This window comes from Rattus norvegicus, chromosome 16, assembly GCF_036323735.1.
Source record: "Rattus norvegicus strain BN/NHsdMcwi chromosome 16, GRCr8, whole genome shotgun sequence".
Lineage (NCBI taxonomy): Eukaryota > Metazoa > Chordata > Mammalia > Rodentia > Muridae > Rattus > Rattus norvegicus.
Window position 1 is genome coordinate 9,235,295 of NC_086034.1, and position 21,841 is coordinate 9,257,135.

The 21,841-nt window shown below is 49.7% G+C and overlaps 1 protein-coding gene across 2 annotated transcripts; it reads left to right on the forward strand.

Annotated features, from left to right (window-relative positions):
• Window positions 1-8,139: 8,139 nt before the first annotated feature.
• Gdf10 (growth differentiation factor 10) lies at window positions 8,140-21,494 on the forward strand. 2 transcript variants are annotated; one of them, XM_039094852.2, is made up of 4 exons: window positions 8,140-8,763; window positions 16,660-17,219; window positions 17,406-17,591; window positions 19,368-21,494. In XM_039094852.2, the coding sequence occupies exons 1-4, from the start codon at window positions 8,457-8,459 to the stop codon at window positions 19,557-19,559; spliced, it is 1,245 nt and encodes a 414-aa protein (XP_038950780.1). In that variant the 5' UTR covers window positions 8,140-8,456; the 3' UTR covers window positions 19,560-21,494.
• Window positions 21,495-21,841: the final 347 nt, after the last annotated feature.

Consider the following 21,841-nt stretch of genomic DNA (forward strand, 5'->3'; position numbering starts at 1 on the left):
ATCCTTCCCTACCAGCTGATCATAACAGAGTCCCATGCAGCCACAGCCGTGTGCCAGACGAGAGGCATGGCTGCCCAGTGGGAGGTGGTGTGAATGGGTGTCCCCGTAGGAACCAGTGTAAAGGTGTGGGCAACCCCCACTAGTGTGACGCTTTATGTCACATTTTGGAACTGTGACTAGTGACACTGTGCTATGCCCAACCTTCATGGGCCACGTCCTTCTTCGATGAACACTGCTAGGCTTTTCCAGGCCTGTGATGTGGTAAATACAAGAGAACACAGCTCAGGACAAGCATTTCCAGTTGCACATCACCTCATGTCCCATGACAGGACCATCGTGCTTTTGTGCCTTTCAAATAAGATAAAGTCCTCTGCCGCAGGTGGATGAGCCTTGCTTCAAACACTTGCTCTCTCCATGAAAAACTCAGGGTGTGAGACATGATGGCCACCAAGCAACGTGGCTCCTTGTTCTTCATCCAGTCTAGAGAAGCTATAGAGGAGCTATCGAAGCTGCTCTCACTCCGAGCCAATGCCCTTCTGTGTCCTCTGCACTGGAGGAGATGACCCAGCACATTCAGGACACTTGTCACCTAATAGCTTCACAATTATTATAGCCTCCAGATCTCCATACAGCCCATGTTTCTTACCAGAATCTCCAAAGTGCTTGCCACTTCTTGGTGACTCGCAATGTCATATGCCCCAGTGTGATACTCGGTAAAATACTCACAAGTCCTAAGTCCATTTGGCTCCCACGCCTTAGAAGATGAAACACATATACCAGTAAGCATGTTGTGATATCAGGTCCATATACAGCCAGACGCTCTACCACTGAGCTGTATCCCTGCCAGATCCATGTGGATGAATGGCTGCTGCTGCTGCTTCGTCCTAAAACGATATGAAATAGATATAGTGACCAAGTCAAAGGCCACAAAGCCACGTACCTGAGACCAGTCTGCCGGAGCCACATCTAGTCTGGGGCTATGCACACTGCACATGGTTGCTTTTTTTCTTCCACAGTGATTCCCTGTAGGGTTTCTGTAAAAATTGGACTGGGGACCTAAATGATGAGATCAACAGCATCATGTCAGCCGTATACATCATGGTCCAAAGGATGGTAGTCAGTTCCATTGTTCTCCTGGGAATTATAGCATTAATGTTCATTTGCTCATCTGGCTGGGGCATGGTGAGAGAACAGTTTCAAAGGCTTCTTCTTGGACCCCACTCATACAGTAACTCTCATAGCATTGCACCACCACCAAGATTCAGCTTGCCTTCTGATGGCACAGGCTCTTACGCTACAGGCCAAGAACCCAGTACAAAGTTCTGGCCTCTGCCAAGGATTCTTATTCCAATCATCCATTTGAGGCTTGAGTAAACGGCTACGGATGAGACCCTGGAGCTGACTGTGAAGAAACATCCATGCATATAAAACTCCTCTCTAACAGATAGCGACAACGGTGCCTTAGCTCTGGTTAAGTTAACTTGGTCTCTAGGTCCGTCTGTCCTTGCAGCGCCCAGATGCTGGACTACTGTGCTCCCGGATGGAAAGCTGGCTTATCAGACACCAGTGTGGCTGCCCCTGCCTCACTCATTCACCTTTGTTCTCATTTTGGCTTATTTTTTTACTGTGTGAATAAAGCAATACTCCTCCTGTTAGCTGGCCAGCAACATGTCCCCTTGGGACTGTGCATTTTATTAAGCATCTCCATAGCTCTGTGTGAGTCAGGAACCCTGGCTGTACCTCTCCTGTGCCTCTTATTCTGGTGGGTGTTTCTGCCTTGGACGGTTGAGCCCTCTACTGCCTTGGGCTCCTTTTGTTCTACAGGGGCCCTGTTCAGGAATAGGAGCTTCCACCCTGAGCTTCCATCTACACTGTGCTTCTAATAATCCAGAACTCTCTCCCCCCCATGGATTCTGCACCACTTTCCTATGTGAAGAGTCCTCCGAGACCTCTGTGGAACACACAGGCAGGTGATTTTCTGGCCTACGCACCATTTCAAGCCTCATACATTCACTTCTCTGGGCGTTTAACCAGTGCCTCTCTTATTCACTGTGTCACTTTTGCCATTTGTGCAAGCAATGTGAGCTGTGGTTTTTTCCCTAAGTGACCAAAAGTCAAGTACTAAGCTTATCAGCCACAGTTGCTGGGACGCTGTCCATAGAGTAAACCATGCATCACAAGAGAGTGTGCCTGTGTTAAATTATCTCTCCTTCCCGTGCTGCTTCATCCACAGCATCCAGATCTGTACCAATCATGCCTTCCTATGTCCTGGCATATGTGAACCGGTCTACGGTGGCTACCTCTTTAAAGGCTTCAGGCCAGACTAGGAGGTAACATGACCCCATGCTTCCCCGGGCAGTCATGGGTCACATGCTATTCCATCTTCTCAGAAAGGTCTTCCTGGACTCCAAACATTCATAGAGGTATAGAGTCTTAAGATGCCTTAGGAGAGTACATCAACCAAAGTGTCCCAACTCTCCAGGAACCCACCTCCCTAAGCAAGTAGGCCTCTGACTTTGGTACAACAAATTTGTGGGTGTTAAGAATAAGGAAACGCTGGAGCTCTGTTACCTTCCTATCTAAAACCTGGATCCAATCCTCATCTGGATCACCTGCAAGAAATGAAGGTTTATGTGCGTACCATGGGACCTTCTGATGCCCTTTGCCTTATGTCAGGTCGATAGGGGGTCACTGGAGCTTGCTGCCAGCCAGCCTAGCCAAAGAAATGGCAAATGCCAAATTCATGGAGAGATCGTTGCAAGTTAGTAAGAAGAGAGTAGTAGATCAATAAACCTCGGTGTCCTGCTTTGCCCCCCTACACACACACACACACACACACCACACACACACACACACACACACTGTTTCTCAGACAAGATCACAGTCCAGTTGAATAAAGAACTTGGAAGAGATTTTGGCATTTATTTTTATAAAAACTCCTTAGGGAATTCTAGCATGAAGGCAAGGTGGAAAGCCACTGCACCCTCACCTTTCATGATCTCTCTCCCACGGGACCAGAACCCTCCACAGAGCCTGACACAGTCTTCTAATTAGTCTTTCCTCTTGGACCTCTGAGAGATAGGCAGGCATAGCCATCTGCTTCCGGACACTATCTCCACAAGTCCCAGCGTGTGACATGAGCCTTACACCCTCAGAGTCCATGCCCTCAGGTCAACTCTGGCACCAAATAGAAAGAAGCATGTACTGAACCTAAGAGTGAGCTTTGGGGGGGTGGTGCACACCTGTCCAGCACTGGGGGAACTCAACATGGGCCAGAAGGAGAAGCCCAGTGTGATAAAGCTGTCACAATTGTGACCCCTGAAGCATGATGTCACCCAGAACTGTCCAGGGCTCCCCAGTCTGCATCTGCCTGCTGTACTCGGCTGACCCTGAGAGAGCAAACAAAGACAAAGAGAAACCGTGCAAGAGGCTTCTGTCAGCTCACTGACTGCTCCTGAAGAGGGACTCAGTCTTGGCTCCTGAGCCTCAGTGGACAGCAGTCTCCTAGCATTTAATGGTTTGAGAGTCAGGATCCCAGAGGCACATCAAGTGTGTGTGACAGCATCCACTGAAGTCACCTGAAAGCAGCAAGATGGGAACTGGGAAGGGGGCTGAGAGGAGCAATGTGGCCCCTCTGAATTCTGGGGCCCGAGAGGACAGACAGGAGGAGCTTGAAAAAGTCCCAAGACAAACAGGACAGATGGCAAGGACCTGACTGCCAGCCAGAGGATGTTGGCTTTGTCTCTCTCTCTCTCAAAAAAAAAAAAAAAAGACCATCAAAGGTTCCGAGGAAGATTATTTGGGGGTTGTAAGGAGGCCACGCAACCCCCAAGGAGTCCTGATTTCCAAAGTGTCTATTTGGCTGCCTCTCCAGCAGACTCCTCTTAGCCGGCCTTAGCCAACTCAAACACACACACCCCCACCACCACCCCCTTCTCCAAATCGGCTCCCTTCAAATTGTCACTCCCCACAGGGCCGCATTCATGCATGGGTTCTAAATAGTCCCACTGTTCAGCTTTAACGAGAAGTAATACCAATCCCCATGTTTGCTCAGAGAGCACCATATTTCATCAAACCAGAGCCCATGCAGGCTCAGATTACTGTCCGAGACAATGTTCTGTAATCCTGGTTTATTCACATGACACGGGTATTTTAGCAAAACAGGAATGAATGGCCCTCGCCGCCCTAGGACGTCCAGGGAGAGCTGGGTTCCCGTCCAGGGGAAGTCATGCTCTCCCTGGCCAGGGAAGCTGATTCTGATCCCCTACGTTTTCCTGGCTTTCAGAAGGCGAATACTGGGCTGAGGAGGAGTCACAGACTGGGTAGTTATTTCCCCATAAAATGTGAACTCCACGGATGGATTTTGCCAGAGCAAAAATAAAATCTGTCATTGATTATAAAGTCCTTTGTGCCTGTTACTCCTCAGATTTATTACACCCTGGCCTGGCAGCCCGGAGAGGCCCTGAGATTCTTGTCTCTAGCGCCCCACAGCTCATGCCCCAAATGGGGACAGGGACTTGCTGGCGTTTCTTTTGTCCTTTAAGGGCCAAGAGCTTTGGAAATTTAGATGAAGAGCCGTGAATCATGCCACAGACACGGGATAACAACAGCTCATTCTGGAGGGCTAACACTTGCTAGCCAGGGAAACATGTCCCTTCCCATGTAGCTTTTAGCAGTGTGCACCAACAAAAGGGGATTCCTCTGCACAGCTTTTCGCCAAACTTCCCAGTGTCTGGGTCCACTCTGAACATGCCAGGACCTCTTTCAAACCCACAACAAGAGTGGTAATAATGTCATCTGTGCGATTTCCTACCATCTCTCATTTAGAACATTACCTGTAAACTTCACAGTGTTCTGCTCGTGTCTGTGTGCGGAGCTGAAGAAGCTGAAGCTCAGAGAAGGCGATTAAGTTTCTTAGGATCACACAGCTGGGTGATAGTGGAAATGGGACGTGAACAGAGCCCTAAATGGCTTCACAGGGCCGCATGGATGCTCCCACTTCCAAGCTTGTATTGACGTGAAGCCGCGGCACAGCATGCGGTACTGGGGGAGAGACAGCCTTTCAGGGTTTCAGGGACTGTGGTGCTGTCCCAGAGGAGCAGAACTGGTTAGATTCACAGCTCAGTCACAGAAGGACTGGATACTGCTATCAAATGAGGGCTGGTGGCATTTGCCATCTACCTGGGGAGTAATTTCTAAGAAACCCTGGGGTGCTTACTGCGTAGAGCTCTCAGATTATCCCCTGCCATGTTGAGGTGTGAGTCTTCCAATCGCAGGGACTCCTCACCTTTTTCTCACCATCTTCTGAGTTGACGACAACCCTCCCCCCACCCCCCGCAGAATGTGTGGCACAGAAGACTGAAGGCTGAAGTCCCCTAAACTAAGTCCCCTATCTCCAGAGAAGACAAGCCTGCATCCCAGTGCATAAGGTCAAGAGCCTGATTTTAACAGAATAGTCCCCCGGCCCCAAGAGCAGAATGACCGTGTGGGAAGCTATGGAAGCGGGAGATTGGAAGGCTTAGATCCGTAGTCAGCCATCTCCACTCTTATTATTCTGAGCCACAGCCTGAGCTATTAAAAACAAAACATGTTCATTGGCAAGCTCCACAATTAGCCTCATTTCCACGCTCCAACACTGTTCAGCACGAGCTGCGCTTGCACAGATTGCTTCTTGTCTGTTCTTTGGTGCTTAGAGCGCTGTGCTGGGAGCTAGCGAGGATGTGACCCAGTGGTAATCTGAATTGCTTCACCAAACACATTTTTATCCCATCATCTCGGCCACATGAAAGGGGGCCACAGTGCTCCAGTGTTCAAAACTTTACAGTCCTGCTGTTCGGCAGTAAAATGAGGCAAGAAATATTAGCCGTCCCTGGCTGATGCCTTAATTCTTTCGAAACAATGTCAAAGAATCTGTACCCTACAGGTTTTAGAGCCTGCTAAAGCCTGACCCTCGAGCTGGCTTGAATGGAGCCGGAATGAGTTAAGGAGGGCGAGGAGGCTTTAATGGACAAGGATCCGAATAGCCCAGCTTGTGCCGGCGTCCTGCAGATTCCCCTCCTTTTCACAGACCTCGATTGTGTTGGCCCCAGCAGAGACAAAACTACCCCTGAGCAGAGGTTACCCCCAGCTGGCACAGGTCAGAGGCATTCTGGGGGAGAGGAGGAGAGGGGGCGGCAAGGGGAAGTGAGGGTACATGGAGAAGGAGGGAAGTGAGGTGGGGGAAGGACATTTATAAGAGAGGATAGTCTGGTCCATTTATAAGGAGAGATTCAACCACAGAGCTGGGCCGTGATGGACTCACAACTCCAGACAAGCCCTTTTGGGAAAGCCAGTTCACAGAACAAGTGGGAACTGTATATGAATGGAACGTTGAATGTAATCCGAGTTAATTTTCAAAATACTATACATTTATATGCATAATAAACGCCCTCTCGGTGCTTCTACAAACTATAGGCCAAAGTTTCATAGCTCTGGGTAGGATGAACTCTAATATGACGGTCTGAGGTTTAAAGAAATAAAACTATAAATAGTCATTTTACGCAGCGACAGAAGGCTTTTCCAGGGAAATTTCAATTATTGCACTGTGATCCCTCCAAAAAAAAAATAAATAAATAACTATTTTGGCTCCCAGAGCCCAAAGTTACCAGATAAGAAGAATATTGGGTTCACAAGTGTGGAAATTATTACCATGCAGCCAGAGGGTGGCCATTCACTAGCTTTCTGGAAGAGTGTAGGCTTGAAGGGGATCTTGGCCCTCTAAAGCAGTGGTTCTCAACCTGCGTGTCGCGACCCTTTTGAGGGTCTAAATCATTTTATGGTTGGGGGTTACGGAAACGGGACTGTGTGAAGGGATCACAGCATTTAGAGTCTAAAGATTCCTTCATGTTTAGGGCCCTGGACTCCTTTCTAGCCAGCTAAACTCTGTGGACCCCTCCCCTAAATGTTCTTAAATGCACAGAAATGAAATTCCCAGGTTAACAAAGAAAACCAACCATGCTCTAATATATAAAAAAAATATCTCAAAGTCACTCTGTAGCATAACAAAGAATATTCCATTTTTGTTAATTCCTTACTTAGCAGGACCCAAAAGTTATTGTAATTTCAATATAGTTTAAGCAAAAACAAAATTTACTTTGGGAAATCTGGAACACCTCTCCTGTCAAATGACAATATCTGAAGAGTGTCTCTCTGTGAAAAGCCACAACACCAACCACTGCAATTGCTCGCTTGTTCGCATCCCATTGGAAACTGCTGTTTCCATTAAAGTTGGTTAGAACTACCAGATTTTTTCCCCACCAGGACCCCGAATTCTACCTATAGGGAAGTAACTTTGCTAGAGTGAAGCACCTTCAGGGGCCCTTCTGACCCAGGACTAAGCTGTCTAGCAGGAGTCAGTGACACCCTACACCAGCACTTCATCGAGAATTCCTTTTCAAAAAAACCATGGGCTTTTTCCCTCCCTCCCTGGTGCTTTAAAACTTTTTATAAAGCAAATTGAAAGCATGTCCTTTTTTTTTTCAGCAATCCTGTCCGAAGCTTTACACGGACCGTTGATGCATATCTTCAACAAGTGGAAACGCCGTAGCCAGATAAAGGGTCAGTTAGCCTGATAATTCTGATTTTATACATTGATCGAGATCTTGCTTCTACCAACTTAGGTTGGCGACTTCTGTTGTGAAATCCCCGGAGCTCCTGCTCCCAAGACTGTACCTTTGCGTTTTGAGCACACACTAGCTCAGGGACAGCTAGGCACACATGGCCTCTGGGATCCTCATGGGGGAGCTGTCATCTTCCAACCACAGAGCCATAGCATGCCTTTGCAGGGACAACCCTGCAGGCGGGCCCCCCTCCAAAGCCTGCCCAGCCCCCGCGACGCCCTGGCTCAGCTGCAGGCAGCGACACTCCGGAGCCGGCTGCGGGGCTGGTCTCCCGCTCTCGGCGGGGGAGCGAGGAGCGCGCCCGCCCACACCCACGGCCCCCACACTCGCGAGCGCACACCCCGGCGCGCGCACGCCCGCACACAGGGACGCACGCACAGCACACCGGGGCCACAGACGGGCTCCTGGCTGCTGCGAGTGGGGACCGCAGCCGGATCCCCCACCCCACCCCCCGAGGGCGCTGTCCGCCACCCCGCCCCGCCCCTCCCCTCGAACTCGCCAGTCCCGGCGCCGCTCCGTGGGCTGCAAAGTTTGCAGCGCAAGGCCGTCAAGGGAGCGCGCCGGCGCGGGCTCGGCTGAGCTCCACGCGGCTCAGGACAGCCGTGACCACTGACCGGGCGGCGTGGATGCTCAGCAAGCAGCTCTGCCACCGCGAGCCAATCCCGATACATCGAGTCGGGTCGTCGGGGCTGTCCGAGTCCCCACAGACACTCCAGCCGTGGACCAGGTGCACAGCCAACACTGAGCCTTCCCTGTCTGCCCTCCTGGGCTCAGACCCTTCACCACTGTCACTCAGCCATGGCTCCAGGTCTTGCTCGGATCAGCTTGAGGTCTCAGCTGCTGCCCTTGGTGCCGCTGCTCCTGCTACTGCGGGGCGCAGGCTGCGGCCACAGAGTCCCCTCATGGTCCTCACTGCCTTCAGCAGCTGACAGTGTGCAGAGGGACAGGGACCTCCAGCAGTCACCCGGGGACGCTGCAGCCGCTCTGGGTCCAGGCGCCCAGGACATAGTCGCTGTCCACATGCTCAGGCTCTATGAGAAGTACAACCGGAGAGGCGCTCCACCAGGAGGAGGCAACACCGTCCGAAGCTTCCGTGCCCGGCTGGGTAAGTAAAGGATGCACCGGGAGTCCTTATTCGTCAGTTCTCTTATCTGTTTTCTCTGTTCCTTTGCAGATTTCTTCTCCCTTCCTTTCTTCTATTGACGTTTAATTCATCCTTCCACTGAAAATCCACTCAGTTCTTAGTACCAGGCCAGAGCTTGCAATGGGGACACCAAAGTGGTACTTGGTGGCAGACCTCCTGCCACTGGGAGCTTGCACAACTGCTGCAAAAAGGTCAGCATATACCCAAAGCTTTAGGCACAGAACGGAGATGGGCATTGGCTGAGGTCGATCCATGCTGACATTATCCTGACACTTACTGTATGGGGGGGGGGGTCACAGGGAGCATGGTCAGCGGGTCACAAGGCAGCATCGGTGAAGCACTAAGCCCAGACAGGAAGCATTATTTGGGTAGCAAGAAAGCAAAGAGCTCAGAGAAGAGCCTGTGTCCTCAAGACTGGAAACTTCAGAAGACAGGTTTCAGGAAAGGTCCAGAAGCACCTTGCCTGGCTCCTGGTCCAGGCTCCACTTCACTCTCCTCATACCTAGGGTTGAGCTTGCCAGAGGCCTCTTGACAGAGACTCTCTCCACCCTCTTCTTAGGGAAGGTGGCTCTGAGCCCCTGCCCACTAACTTAGGGCTGAGAAACCCTTGCAAGGCCAAGCTAAGTGCAGAGGAAGTGAAGCCTGGGAAGCAGGTGGTGAGAAGACCCTGGTTGTCATGGTGACTGCTCATGGTTTTAGAATGCTGCTCCAGAAAATGTGGGCAGAGGTCTCCTGCAGTTCTGTCTGGAAGGAGGCCATCCCCCAGGAGAAAAATCCTTCAGTGTGCAGTCTTCTCCCCTAAGGTGGATGGGAACAAACCTCGGCCAACTCTGAGCCTAAACAGCACAGCCTCTGAGCTTACCACCTGCCGCTCACTGGGTACCATCTTGGCTTCCAGTTCAGACATAACAGGGGTAAGGGAGCATCTCTTCCAAAGAGCACATCCTTCGTCATAGCAGGATGTGTTTCTAGATTCTAGGCCAACTCTGGCCTCCCTGGAACCTTTTATTCAATACCTGGCATTCGTTTCTGAAGAAGCCTTATTAAAGTAAGCCACTTAAGGAACATCTGGCATGATTGAGTTAAATCATTAAAACTACGTGGACTTGTTTGTACTCTATAAAATGGGCAGTTCACAGCAGCATCTCCCTCTTGGGGTGGGAGGAAGATGAGATGGAGTAATAACGGCCAGATCATTAGTGTTGTAATACTTGGAGCAGGATGCATTGATAGGAGCTTTGTGTTCACATAGGCTTGAACTTGACCTTTGTTGCCTATTAACTCTGGTCTCTGGAACCTTGAAGTGCAAAGAGAAATGTCATTGGGGTCACCACTACAACAAGAAGCGAGCATGTCCACTGGGTGCAAACATCTGCTGTGGCCCAGTTATGGAGGGGTGCAGTTCTGTCTGTTTTCACCAAACCAAGGTGAGGTGGTGAGACTTCCCAAGTACAAAATTTAACAGCGAACATTGTGATGGCCTGGAGACTGCACCTTAAATCCAGCACTCCCATTTTACAGATAAGGACAAAAGACAGAACAGGAGAGAACATTGTGGTACAGACTGGGCAATGACAACTGTTCCCACTACCACTGTCTCTCTGTCAGAACTAAGCCCAGAACCTGGGAGGGGAGCATCGGGTTGGAAGATACAAGTTTAAGAAATCAGAGTTCCGGTGCAGTCCTGATTTGGATCCCTGATACAAACTAAGAGAAACTTGAGCGGTTTCCGGCTGTGTGTTACGGGACATATCACCTCTCCGTTCTGCGCATGTTTGCTTGTGTGAATGTAGACGGGGTGAGTGGTGAATAGAAGGTAGATCTGTGCCTGGCATTGAGTCAGGGTTTGGTTGCTTGTACCTTGCCTTGACGCAGTGACATTGCTTCATAATTAGTCTCCGGTGCTCCTGCCACTTGATCTGAAGGTCTGTCTGTGGGGTATTGTGAGCAGAGCGCAGACCCTGTTGCCAAGGCCCTGATCCTGGAGCCTTCCCATCCCAGCAGGGTCCATATAGGCAAGTTTCTGCTGCCTCCCCAGGGTAGCACCTGCTTCCAAAACCTGTTAGAGCTGCTTCCCCCTCATGTGCAGGAGGCCCGGGTCCTGAGAGTAAGCCACTGAGTCTGTTGACAGCGTCCTGACCCAGTTCCCAGATCCTGCCAAGGGACAGGACTTCTAACTGTTTCCTTCCACTTCTAAATTGTGACTCCCCTCCTCACCGATAACAGTTTTAACGGAGCTCAGAAACGGCAAGTACTTTGAACAGTTCTTGGTGTGTGCTCATTTGCAATTTATTAGCTCTTAGCTATGATTGCGCCAGCTCTCCTTGTCCTCTTCTACTCCTCCCTGAAGTGCACTTTGTTCTCTATTAGCCCGCATCTGTGGAGGGAAAGCCTGGCCCTAAGGGTGTAGGTTAGACCACCATTTACCTTCACACTCCGTGAACGATCTGCATTTAATCCTAAGCTTGATACCACCAGTGTCACACCAAACTAGTTTTCCTGATCTCCCCAAAATACATATCTGTCAAAACCACCAAACCAAGCTCACTCCATTCTCCAGCACGTTAGTCCTAGTTCTGTTACTCTAGCAAAATACCAGGAGTTGAGTAACTTGTCCCGAGCAGGTTTTATCCAGCTCACACTCAGAGGCTGAAAGACCAAACATGATGGTAATTTTGTGGTGGTAAACCCTGGGGTTGTGCCACAGGGTGACCGAGGCATCCTGGCTGGAAGACTTGTGAGAAGGACTGATCAGGAGGCAAGACAGAGAACCAGAAAGCAGAGGGGACAGGTAGCCTTTAGCCAGGTGTGACAGCCCCTCCCTTGGGAACTAAGTAGGGTTTCTTGAGAGAAGTATCTTCAGGGACCTAATGCTTACCCATTAGATCCTACCCCTTAAAGATTCTATGAGTATTGCCACTCTGAAGACCAAGTGTCCTGCCCTTGGAGACAAACCAAATCCAAAGCATATCATGGGACATTTCCTAAGCATTTCATTTGGAGGACACAGAGATGCATACAGTATTGGTTTCACCCAAAATAGCTTTTGAGGAACAAAAGAGTAGGGCCTTGGGACAGATGTGATAGGGCAACGACAGGCTGAGGGGCTCGGCAGGATACCCAAAGGTAGCACTGACAGGGAGAAGACTGTAGTTTTCACAGGCAGAGAAGATCCCAGCAAGCTAGTGGGCAGGTGGGATATAAAATGAAGTCGTCCATTTTGTAGTGGAGCTCTTGGGTGTTTGGTTCAGAGGAAACAGGGGAGGCTCCCAGAGAGCCTCGATTTTGCCTATTGAGAATGGAATGATACCCAGCATGTATCCCTGAGGGGGCAGGGGGCAGAGAAAAAGGGAAGGGGTGAGGGGAAAAGAACAGGAGGGAGAGAAGGCATTAAATGTTTAAGGCATAAAAACAAGCATAAGTTATTACTAATCACGTATCCAAAGAGAAGCGGAGTTAAAATAATATTTTGTAGAATCATTTAACTCATGCACAAAAAATACACATGTCCACAGACATCTGTGCATACCCAGGCATGAAGCCATTAACCTAATAGGTTGTATTTTCTGCGTGCAGATATTCCCGTCAACCACTGTCCTTGGGGTATCTGCTGTACCCTTTGGTCTCTGAAGTTCCTCCCAGGAAATGATCTCTGTGTGCAGGTTTTGCCGAGGTTCTTTACATAGCGGGGATATTAACCTTTCATTTCTCGTAGGTGATGCTTTTGAAGGATGTGTAGGACATCGAGAGGTGGCAGTGGTAAGGTAACTGTTACCCTTGAGGCCAGGAGAGAAGGAAACCATGATGAGAAGGTTGCAGCATCTACAAAGAAAACAGTGACTGGAGTTGCTTTGATATCCGAAGGGAAGAAGGAGGAGAGATAATTCTCTGCCTCTGTTGGAGCTTACATAGAAGTTCGCATCTTCTGAATGGTGTGTCTGCTCTCTTGGGCGAGTCATGACAATAGACAGAGCACATTGGGGAGCAAAGGGCACGTGTTCCAGGTGAGGAACACCCAAAGCCACACCCGACTCTCCTCTCAGCAGCTACAGGACATTAGGCTAGTTAGCTGTTTCCTCTGATGGGTCAAGAACTCCCCCTTTGTTAACCAAAGTAACAGAGCCATTCTGACCCTGCCCCTTCAGCTGTTCCTACAGTGCAGGGCATGCACTAGGAATCCCATTGTTCACATCTGTTTCTGAGCAGCAGCTTTTAGGCTTGTGCTAGGATCCAGTGATACCCCCATGAAGTACATCTAGCAAAGGCCTTGTCCTCTTGGGAAATGCGTTCTGGAAGCATATATAGTATCAAACACATCGGAATGTTAGGGGTGCCCTGGAGACAGTCAAAGTGGAGAGTGATGAGTGGATCTTCAGCCACAGGAGCCAAAGGGTGATACCATATGAGCAGAGATCTGGAAGAGGTCTGACTGATGGGAGAGCCATGAAGGCAAAGGTACCATTCTGGACACGTGACACTCATAGGAAGGCCAGGAGAATGGGACCTGGAGTGGGGAGGACAGACATAGTTGGGACTTCAAGTGAGGTCTTAGTAAAGGACGGAGTAATTAGGTGGCAGGACCTGAACAAGAAAAGTGTGCAATTTGAATATTCCCATAATATGGTGTCTTGCTTAGACAGGGATCTGTAAATCCCTAATGTGACCAGACGCCGAGAATAATTATGCTCATTACGATTCTGTTTCCAAGAGGCTTCCAAGCACCTTGGACTGCCTTTGTCAAGACTCCAAGCACCACATCGTCCAGCTAGAGCAGACCTTTTGCAAATGTTTATTGGGAAATGGGACGGATAAATGGAGGAAACGAGGAGGGAGGTGTCTTCTCCTTGGCTGTGAGAAACGACACACAGGCTCTAGCACAGTGTGTAGGGCAGAGGGACTTCTCTTCCTGCTCTCTCCTTGGTGCCCTATGTCCCCACTTAGCTGGAAACACTAGAGGTGCTCCAACTCTCAGCCACAGCCTGGAGCTCCTGACTTGCATGCATGCAGACATCTGCATTGTGAACCACCGCTCTGGGGATGGGGGTGACCCATCTGAGCCTCCACATCTCCCACAAGGGAGAGCCTTTTTGAGCAAGTTGCCCAGGTAGGGGTGAGCTCCCTCTGCCCAAATGCATTCAAGGCAAGTGTAGTAAGCTCCTTCCTTCTCACCAGGCCTATGGGGGAATCCCCCCATCCCTGCACTCTGAATGAGCAGAATTGATAAAGTATGGCTCCAAGTATTGACAAGGCCATACCTGAGCTGGATTAAAGGCAAACACAGGCTGCCACGTCAGATGTTGTAGAGACCAGTGGTAGCGAGCATCTTTGAGTTTGTACAGGAAACCCTTGCTCTGCCATCCTTGGTCCTCTAAATGAAAATGGCTTGGTAGTTCCTTTGTGGAACCCCCTGTCTCCTAAGCATATAGCACGGGTCACTCCTTTAATCCTCTAAGGATCAACTTAGCTGAGGATTCTAGTGCCCTTAGATCAGTAATGGAAGAGAAATGTTCAGAGTATGATGTTCTCCTCTAGGGCCTGGAGCTTGCCCTCTGGGTGTTCTCCAGCTTCTGGGTGTGTGTGCAGATAGTGAGCTTCCCAGATCAGTGACCGAGAGGCAGAGGTGACACAGGCTCTCCCCTTGATGTCTACATGCAGGAGCCCCAGGCCGGGTCCCAGAGCAAGGACACCTCCCTGTAGTTTCCAGCTAAGTAGGTCTGCACATTCACACACCGCCTTCGAGGTGGGTGCTTCTCCAACTTCCCCCACCCCCGACGTGCCTGTTAGGAAGTAGGACCCCACGTCACGGCCCTCGAAGCCACAGAGTTCTGGGATGCCAGATTTAGGTCCTCGAGACTCAGCACCACTTCACACACAGCAGGGCTGATGCTTCTGTCTGGTAGGGGTGTGAGGACCGGGGAGGGTAACATCTTCAACCTTTACTCAGCGTACTGTAGGTGTGTCTTTCTTAGTTACAAGGTCCACTAAGGGAGTATGAATAAATGGAGGGTAACCACAGTTGGGATGTAATATATGAGAGAAGAATAAATGATAAATAAATAGATAGATAGATAGATAGATAGATAGATAGATAGATAGATAGATAGATAAATATGAGTGTGAAAATTTGGACATTCCCAATAGAGTTGTGCTTCCTTCCCAGTAGAAACAAAATATTAAGCTACTGGGCAGATTTTTGGGTGAATTTTTAAATTTTTAATGTTTTATTGCATTACTGTTTATGTGTGAGTGTCTGTAGCTAGGCATGCATGCCTTGTGTTCAAGGAGAGGAGAGCATCAAATCCAGTGGAAGTGAAGTGACAGACAGCTGTGAGCTATTGTGTAGGTGCTGGGCCCCGAACCTGGGTCCTCTACAAGAGCAGCAAATACTCCTAACCACTGAACTCTTTTCCATCCCTAAGCCATTATTTTCTTGGAAAAAAATAATCCCAGCTTATTCTCTGCACACGGGTGTCATGCAGACTGATCTGTCTCTTAAGAAGTACACACCATTTGGGCTCACAAGCTCTGATCCTCTCCAAGCAGGTAGAACTTTGGTTGGAGAAGAAGGAGAAAGTCCACCTGGCTGCTTTGGTCTTCTCCTGGCCTTCAGTGACCAAGGTGGAAACAGCAAAAGACTGTGTCTTCTTCTGAAACCTAGAGAGGACTTCCTCGTGGCAGAGAATTTGCCTTGCACTCAAGGCTGTGGTGATGCGGTGACCCTGGGGAACACCAGGTAGAACCAGGCGAGAAGGAAAGGGCTTCTGCCTGCCCCAGAAAAGCAGGAGTAGAAGCATTCTCTAAATGCACAGCAGATGTGTCTGCCTGGCCCTCCTTAGCTTGGGTTTGTGTCTCCAGAGGGCAGTGTGAGCCTTGGAGTGTAGCATCATACTATCGTCCCCAGATTGCTATGTCCTCGTAAAAACATGTTTTTACATCGTGTGCTTTTTGTCAAGACAGAGCCTCACTATGTAGCCCTGGCTGTTCTGGAATTCACTGTGTAAACCAGGCTGGCCTCAATTCATAGAGATCCACCTGCCTCGGCCTCCCAAGTACTGAATAATAATAATAATAATAATAATAATAATAATAATAATAATAATAATAATAATAATAGTAATAGTCCTGGCACATAAAAAACACCAAAAAATGGCTGCTTTTAATTCTATATTACCTTAAAAAGTGCTAAAACTGCAGCAAGAAAGACGTAAAGATCTCCTATTTCACCTCATTTAGAAGCGTGTTCACACTCCACAGAAGTAGCCTTTTAAGAACTGCACAGCGGGGGTTGGGGATTTAGCTCAGTGGTAGAGCACTTGCCTAGCAAGTGCAAGGCCCTGGGTTCGGTCCCCAGCTCCGGAAAAAAAAAAAAAAGGTAGAGTTAAAAACTGCACAGCACAGGCACTGTGCAAATACCCAAGGCAGGTCCTGTAACTAAGCAAAGCTCTCATGAGCTCAGTGAAGTTGTCAGTGACAGTGACGCTCATTTGGACTTTGACGGCGGAAGGCAAGCAGGGAACAGCAGTTTTAGTGTCTTATATACACTTGATCATCACCCTCTGTCTCTCCCTCCTGCCCTCTTCTGTGCCTCTCCTCTCAACTCCCTCCTTTCCCTATTTCATCTCAATTCCTCTCAAAGGGAATGAAGACAGTCCCCTCCTTTCTGATCTCAATGGTGCGAGTTTATCAAGGGTAAGGAAGGGGGCCCTCACACCTTCAGTGTGGGGACTGCAGAGCATGAGGAAAGAGAAATGAGCCCTGCTCGAGTGTGAGGTCAGAAGAAACTGTTTTACCAACCCAGTTCTGGGCAGAAACCCAAGAAGAGGATGAAACAGGTTGTGGTCTGTCTTTCCCTTGCAGATGTGATCGACCAGAAGCCTGTGTATTTCTTCAACTTGACTTCCATGCAAGACTCAGAAATGATCCTCACAGCCACCTTCCACTTCTACTCAGAACCTCCACGGTGGCCCCGGGCTCGTGAGGTATTCTGCAAGCCCCGAGCTAAGAATGCATCCTGCCGGCTCCTGACCCCAGGTCTGCCTGCTCGCTTGCACCTAATCTTCCGCAGTCTCTCGCAGAACACTGCCACTCAGGGGCTGCTCCGCGGGGCCATGGCCCTGACACCTCCACCACGTGGCCTCTGGCAGGCCAAGGACATCTCCTCAATCATCAAGGCTGCCCGAAGGGATGGAGAACTTCTTCTCTCTGCTCAGCTGGATTCTGGAGAGAAGGATCTCGGAGTGCCACGGCCCAGTTCCCACATGCCCTATATCCTTGTCTATGCAAATGACCTGGCCATCTCGGAGCCCAACAGTGTAGCAGTGACGCTACAGAGATACGACCCATTTCCAGCTGGAGACTTTGAGCCTGGAGCAGCCCCCAACAGCTCAGCGGATCCCCGCGTGCGCAGGGCGGCACAGGTATCCAAACCCCTGCAAGACAATGAACTTCCAGGGCTGGACGAAAGACCAGCGCCTGCCCTGCACGCCCAGCATTTCCACAAGCACGAGTTCTGGTCCAGTCCTTTCCGGGCACTGAAACCCCGCACCGGGCGCAAAGACCGCAAGAAGAAAGACCAGGATACATTCACCCCCTCCTCCTCGCAGGTGCTGGACTTTGATGAGAAGACGATGCAGAAAGCCAGGAGGCGGCAGTGGGATGAGCCTCGGGTCTGCTCCAGGAGGTACCTGAAGGTGGATTTTGCAGACATCGGGTGGAATGAATGGATCATCTCACCCAAATCCTTTGATGCCTACTACTGTGCTGGAGCCTGCGAGTTCCCCATGCCCAAGGTACTGCTTCTGTGTTCTGATCTTGTCTCATTCTAACTTGGCTCTGTCCCAGCTGGCCGCCTCTCTACCTGCCTGACCTGTTTTATCATTTGCAAAATGGAGATGATGCGTCTCCTTTCTGCAGAGGCAGAAACAGACAGAGGTGTCCCCGTAGTCCTTTAGGGTTTATTTGGCTTCATAGTACTTTTTAAAGTGTTGGCTTTGATTTTTTTCCCCCCTAAGGCCGTGTCTCTACATGTATCCTAGCTTTCTATTTAAGCCCGCACCCCAACCCCAACTTTCTGGGATTGGAGACTTGTTTCGCTATACCTTGCTTTGAATTTGGGATTTTAAAAGCAAAGCATCTCTTCCCTAGAAGCGGGGGCGGGGCGGGGTTGCAGTCCCACAGAGCCGCCTTCTTCAGAGACTGAGTCAGTGCTGCTCCCTGGTGGACAAAACAGGTATCCAACTTTTTTCCTGACAAAGGCTCTCCTGTTCAGCCTAAACCAGAAGCACTGACCCCAGTGGCTCTCCCAGTGAGTGAGTTGTCCCTAGTTTGGCACATTCAGTGGTCCGGCCAGCCTTCATAGTGCACAGCAATCTGTAAGACACATAGTCCTGGACTGTTCTATCTCCCTGGCCCTGAGTTTTCACCTTCCCCCAGGCTGGGTTAACTCCATCTATCCATCCCTCTGCAGCAGCCTGTGCTACAGTAAGTTGGCCCTGTCAACCCTCAGCACCCACAGCAGTTTCCCTCTCAGTTAGTTCTGCAGAATCTCCTGTGTATGCCTTCCAAGGAAGAAAGTCAGTTCATAAATCCAATTTGAACCTCAATAAACAGACTGAGTGGGAAACCCTAGGCCCAGATGTGGGCCATATAATCCGTCTGGAACTAAACTAAGGGGCCTTTCCTTGTCTGTGCAAGCACAAGAGAGAGAGGAAGGGAGGCAGCTGGCAGAGAGAGAGAGAGAGAGAGAGAGAGAGAGAGAGAGAGAGAGAGAGAGAGAATATCTGCTGAAGGGCTTTGCATGGGACCTGGACAGATGTGGGCTCACAGCTGCTGCTTCATCAGCCTGGCTTGCTGCCTCCCCACCTTCTGGATGGTGAACCACACGTGTGCTCTGGCCCTTCTCTTGCTGTCTCCCCTCTCCTGCAACAGCTCAAGGTTCTTGTCAGCCACAGCTCTGATCAGCCAGCCAAAAGCTAAAGCCCATGACCTGGTCGTCTGTGTTCATCTTTTAGAGGTGCCCACAGTTTCCAAGCTAGGCCACTTCCTATGTCAGGCATCTTGACCATGTTTCTCAGCCATTTTAAGCTGTGGTATCTGTGTCAGGACAATGAAGGTCATATTGTCCATATAAATTAAGAAGATGTCAAACAGAGAATGCCTGAACACTGCTCCTGTCACCCCTAGTCAAGCACATATTGAAATGCTTGTCTGTGACCCATGCCATACCTAGAATATCATTTTGGTTTTAACCAAGGTCACTCTGGCATATCTGCTGGCTGAGTGCAACAGGGTTGGTCCTAGGCTTTCCCTTGCAAAATCCTCCTTCCAGTTCCAGGTGCTCCTAGCAGGCGCCCCCAAGTGGCCAGTTTCATGTAGCAGATAAAATATCCCATTTAGAGTAAGTGGGCAGACCTAGGGGCACCGGGTCTGAGCCTGTAACAGTTTCAGAGGAATCATGCCAGCTCTGGACAGAGGTCTTTTCTTCCAGGCCACCCCTTACCTGGCTTCCTTCGAGAAGCAGAGATAAACCGCATGCTCCGAGCTAACTGTCTCTTCTCATCTTGCAGATCGTCCGCCCGTCCAACCATGCCACCATCCAGAGCATCGTCAGAGCTGTGGGCATTGTCCCTGGCATCCCGGAGCCATGCTGTGTCCCAGACAAGATGAACTCCCTTGGAGTCCTTTTCCTGGACGAGAATCGGAATGTGGTTCTGAAGGTGTACCCCAATATGTCCGTAGAGACCTGTGCCTGTCGGTAAGGTGGCTTCAAGATGGAAGGCAGACCTCCTTCACCCCTGCTGTGCAGAGTGGCATTCTTGGAGCCAGGATTTGACTCGAGCAAGTCCCAGGTGCTAGATGGAGCTTATAGACAGCCAGGCTGAGACCAAGATCTGTCCACCGAGCCACAGTTCTCCCGTTCTTCCGCGTCGTGGTAGCTCTGTAAGGACTTTTTTGAGTTCCTGGAAGGAATCTGGAATTCACCATGGTCTGAAATTTGCCCACATTTTTCAAGGCCTAGAAATAGCATGTGTCCACAGATGTCAACCCCAAGGCATCTGTCCTCTCAGAACCTGGAAAGACTATGCAAATCTCGGGGCACTCCCCGCCCCCCACGGCAGTAAATGCTTATTTGAAAACCCTCAAGCGGCATACTAGAAACAGGGCCTAAAGCATGGCATGGATGGGTATTTCTCTTACATTTCACTACACATGCTTTTATACATGCAGTACGCAACATGTACTCGAGACTGATTTCTTCTTTTAATATATGTATTTTGATTTCAAAGCAAAGTGGACAGAGTTGACCCCCATGCCCCACAGACGTAATACTGAAAGTTAGGTGTGGGCTGTTTAAACATGCGTATGAAAAATAATACAGTGATATGCTGGAATACTAAAAAATAACCAAGATTCTATATTTTTGTAAATTATACTTTGTATACTGTAGATTGTGAGTGTTCTGTGTTTTTATGGAAAGCTAATAAATTAAAGGTACAGTGGTTTCTGGAAAAACTGAATTTCATCCAGTCTGCAAATCCAACGACCCTGGGCTAGCGCCAAAATGGAATATGGTTCCAGGATAGCACAGGGTACTGTCCTAGAGTTTCCTCATGTCCCTAACCTAGTTGATTGGCAGGTGTCTGTGGCAGCTTTTGTCTTGAGTGACGGGAACAGGTTGGTGTAATAAAAGCAGGAGATTTGACATATGCAGTTAGGGAATATCTCAGGAGGTCCACAGTTTAAGAGGAACTGGAAAGGCCAGCTGATCTCATTTGTGTGTTTGTGGAATACACAGCTGTCTCCCAGCATCCCTGTCCCAAAAGGCCACCCTGACTGACTCTACTATGGACAGCATTGGCATGAGATTTGCTTTCCTTACAGTGGCTATTCCGCAAGTCCAGGGTTGGGCAACTGTTAAGGAGAAAATAGGTGCAGTCTGAGACAGATGCACCACAATCCATTCAGCCAGGGCTAGGGGCGTAGCACTGGCCTGGAACCTCAGCACAGAGACCTACAGCTGCCGAAGCTTGCTAAGAGAAGCAGCTGGGGCTGCTGGATTCAATACTCTCTACGGGCCGTGTTCCAGGAAATGCAGGTGAGACAAGGGACTGTGCACACCACCCCCACCCACCCACCACGTCCATCTGGGGCTGCGCGCTGCTCTGCTGTTTGCAAAACCCTTCAGTGAGTCTGGCTTTAGGGAAGGGGATATGGATAAGCAGCAGCTTCTGCTTCTAGCCTGCCCCTTCCATGAATTGCCCCATCCCAATTCCATGGCCCTCTGCTCAGGAGGCCCCAGTGGCGTGGAGAGCCTGGGCGGCCTCTGAAGAAGGCTGCGACGGCAGCATTGTGATCTGGGTGAACTGCAAGAGCATCCCGAACAGGTGAGAGAGACATAAAGGGGACTCGATGGAGTCTGCATCCTTGCATCCCATCCTCTGAGATGCTCTATGCACCCTAGGACGTGTGCATACACAGCTATCCATGCCCATTAGCCACCAACACATGCTACCTTAGTCCCTTTTCCCTGGAGGGATGCACATGAAGCTAAACGAGTCCCTCCAAGCTGTTATAGATGGTGTGCATGTCTCGAGCTGACCTGCAGACTTGGTGTTTTGCTTGCTATGTCAAATACTGTTGGAACATGGTGGAATATCATTATGTGAATAGCAAAAATAAATTAAAATACTGGGGCTTGGAATGACTCCGCCCTTTCTTCCACATATTAGATCCTGCCATTGCTTCCTCACTCAGTTTTTCCCATTGAACTGTTTACTCCCTCTCATAGCTGTGGTGTCTTCATGGAGTTCTTTCTGACATGCATACTTTAGAGAGACCATTGGGATTCTCAAAGATCTGCAACCCCTCCAAATCTTTGACTCTAGGTGTCTGGGATGAGTCAAGGCAACCTGAGAGGCTCTAACTGGGATCCGGACATAGGCAAGGGATCGGGCCCATGACGGATGCATAGTACTCAGGGGGTCCAGTATCTTCTGGGCATGTCAGGATGACTTTGAGGTGAAAACCGGAAATATGAATG

Excerpts from the sequence above, each read along its gene's own strand:
- Gdf10 (XM_039094852.2), top strand. The coding sequence starts at position 8,457 with ATGGCTCCAGGTCTTGCTCGGATCAGCTTGAGGTCTCAGCTGCTGCCC. Across the intron at positions 8,764-16,659 it reads AAGCTTCCGTGCCCGGCTGG|ATGTGATCGACCAGAAGCCT; the intron begins GTAAGTAAAGGA and ends TTTCCCTTGCAG. Across the intron at positions 17,220-17,405 it reads GCGTGCGCAGGGCGGCACAG|GTGCTGGACTTTGATGAGAA; the intron begins GTATCCAAACCC and ends TCCTCCTCGCAG.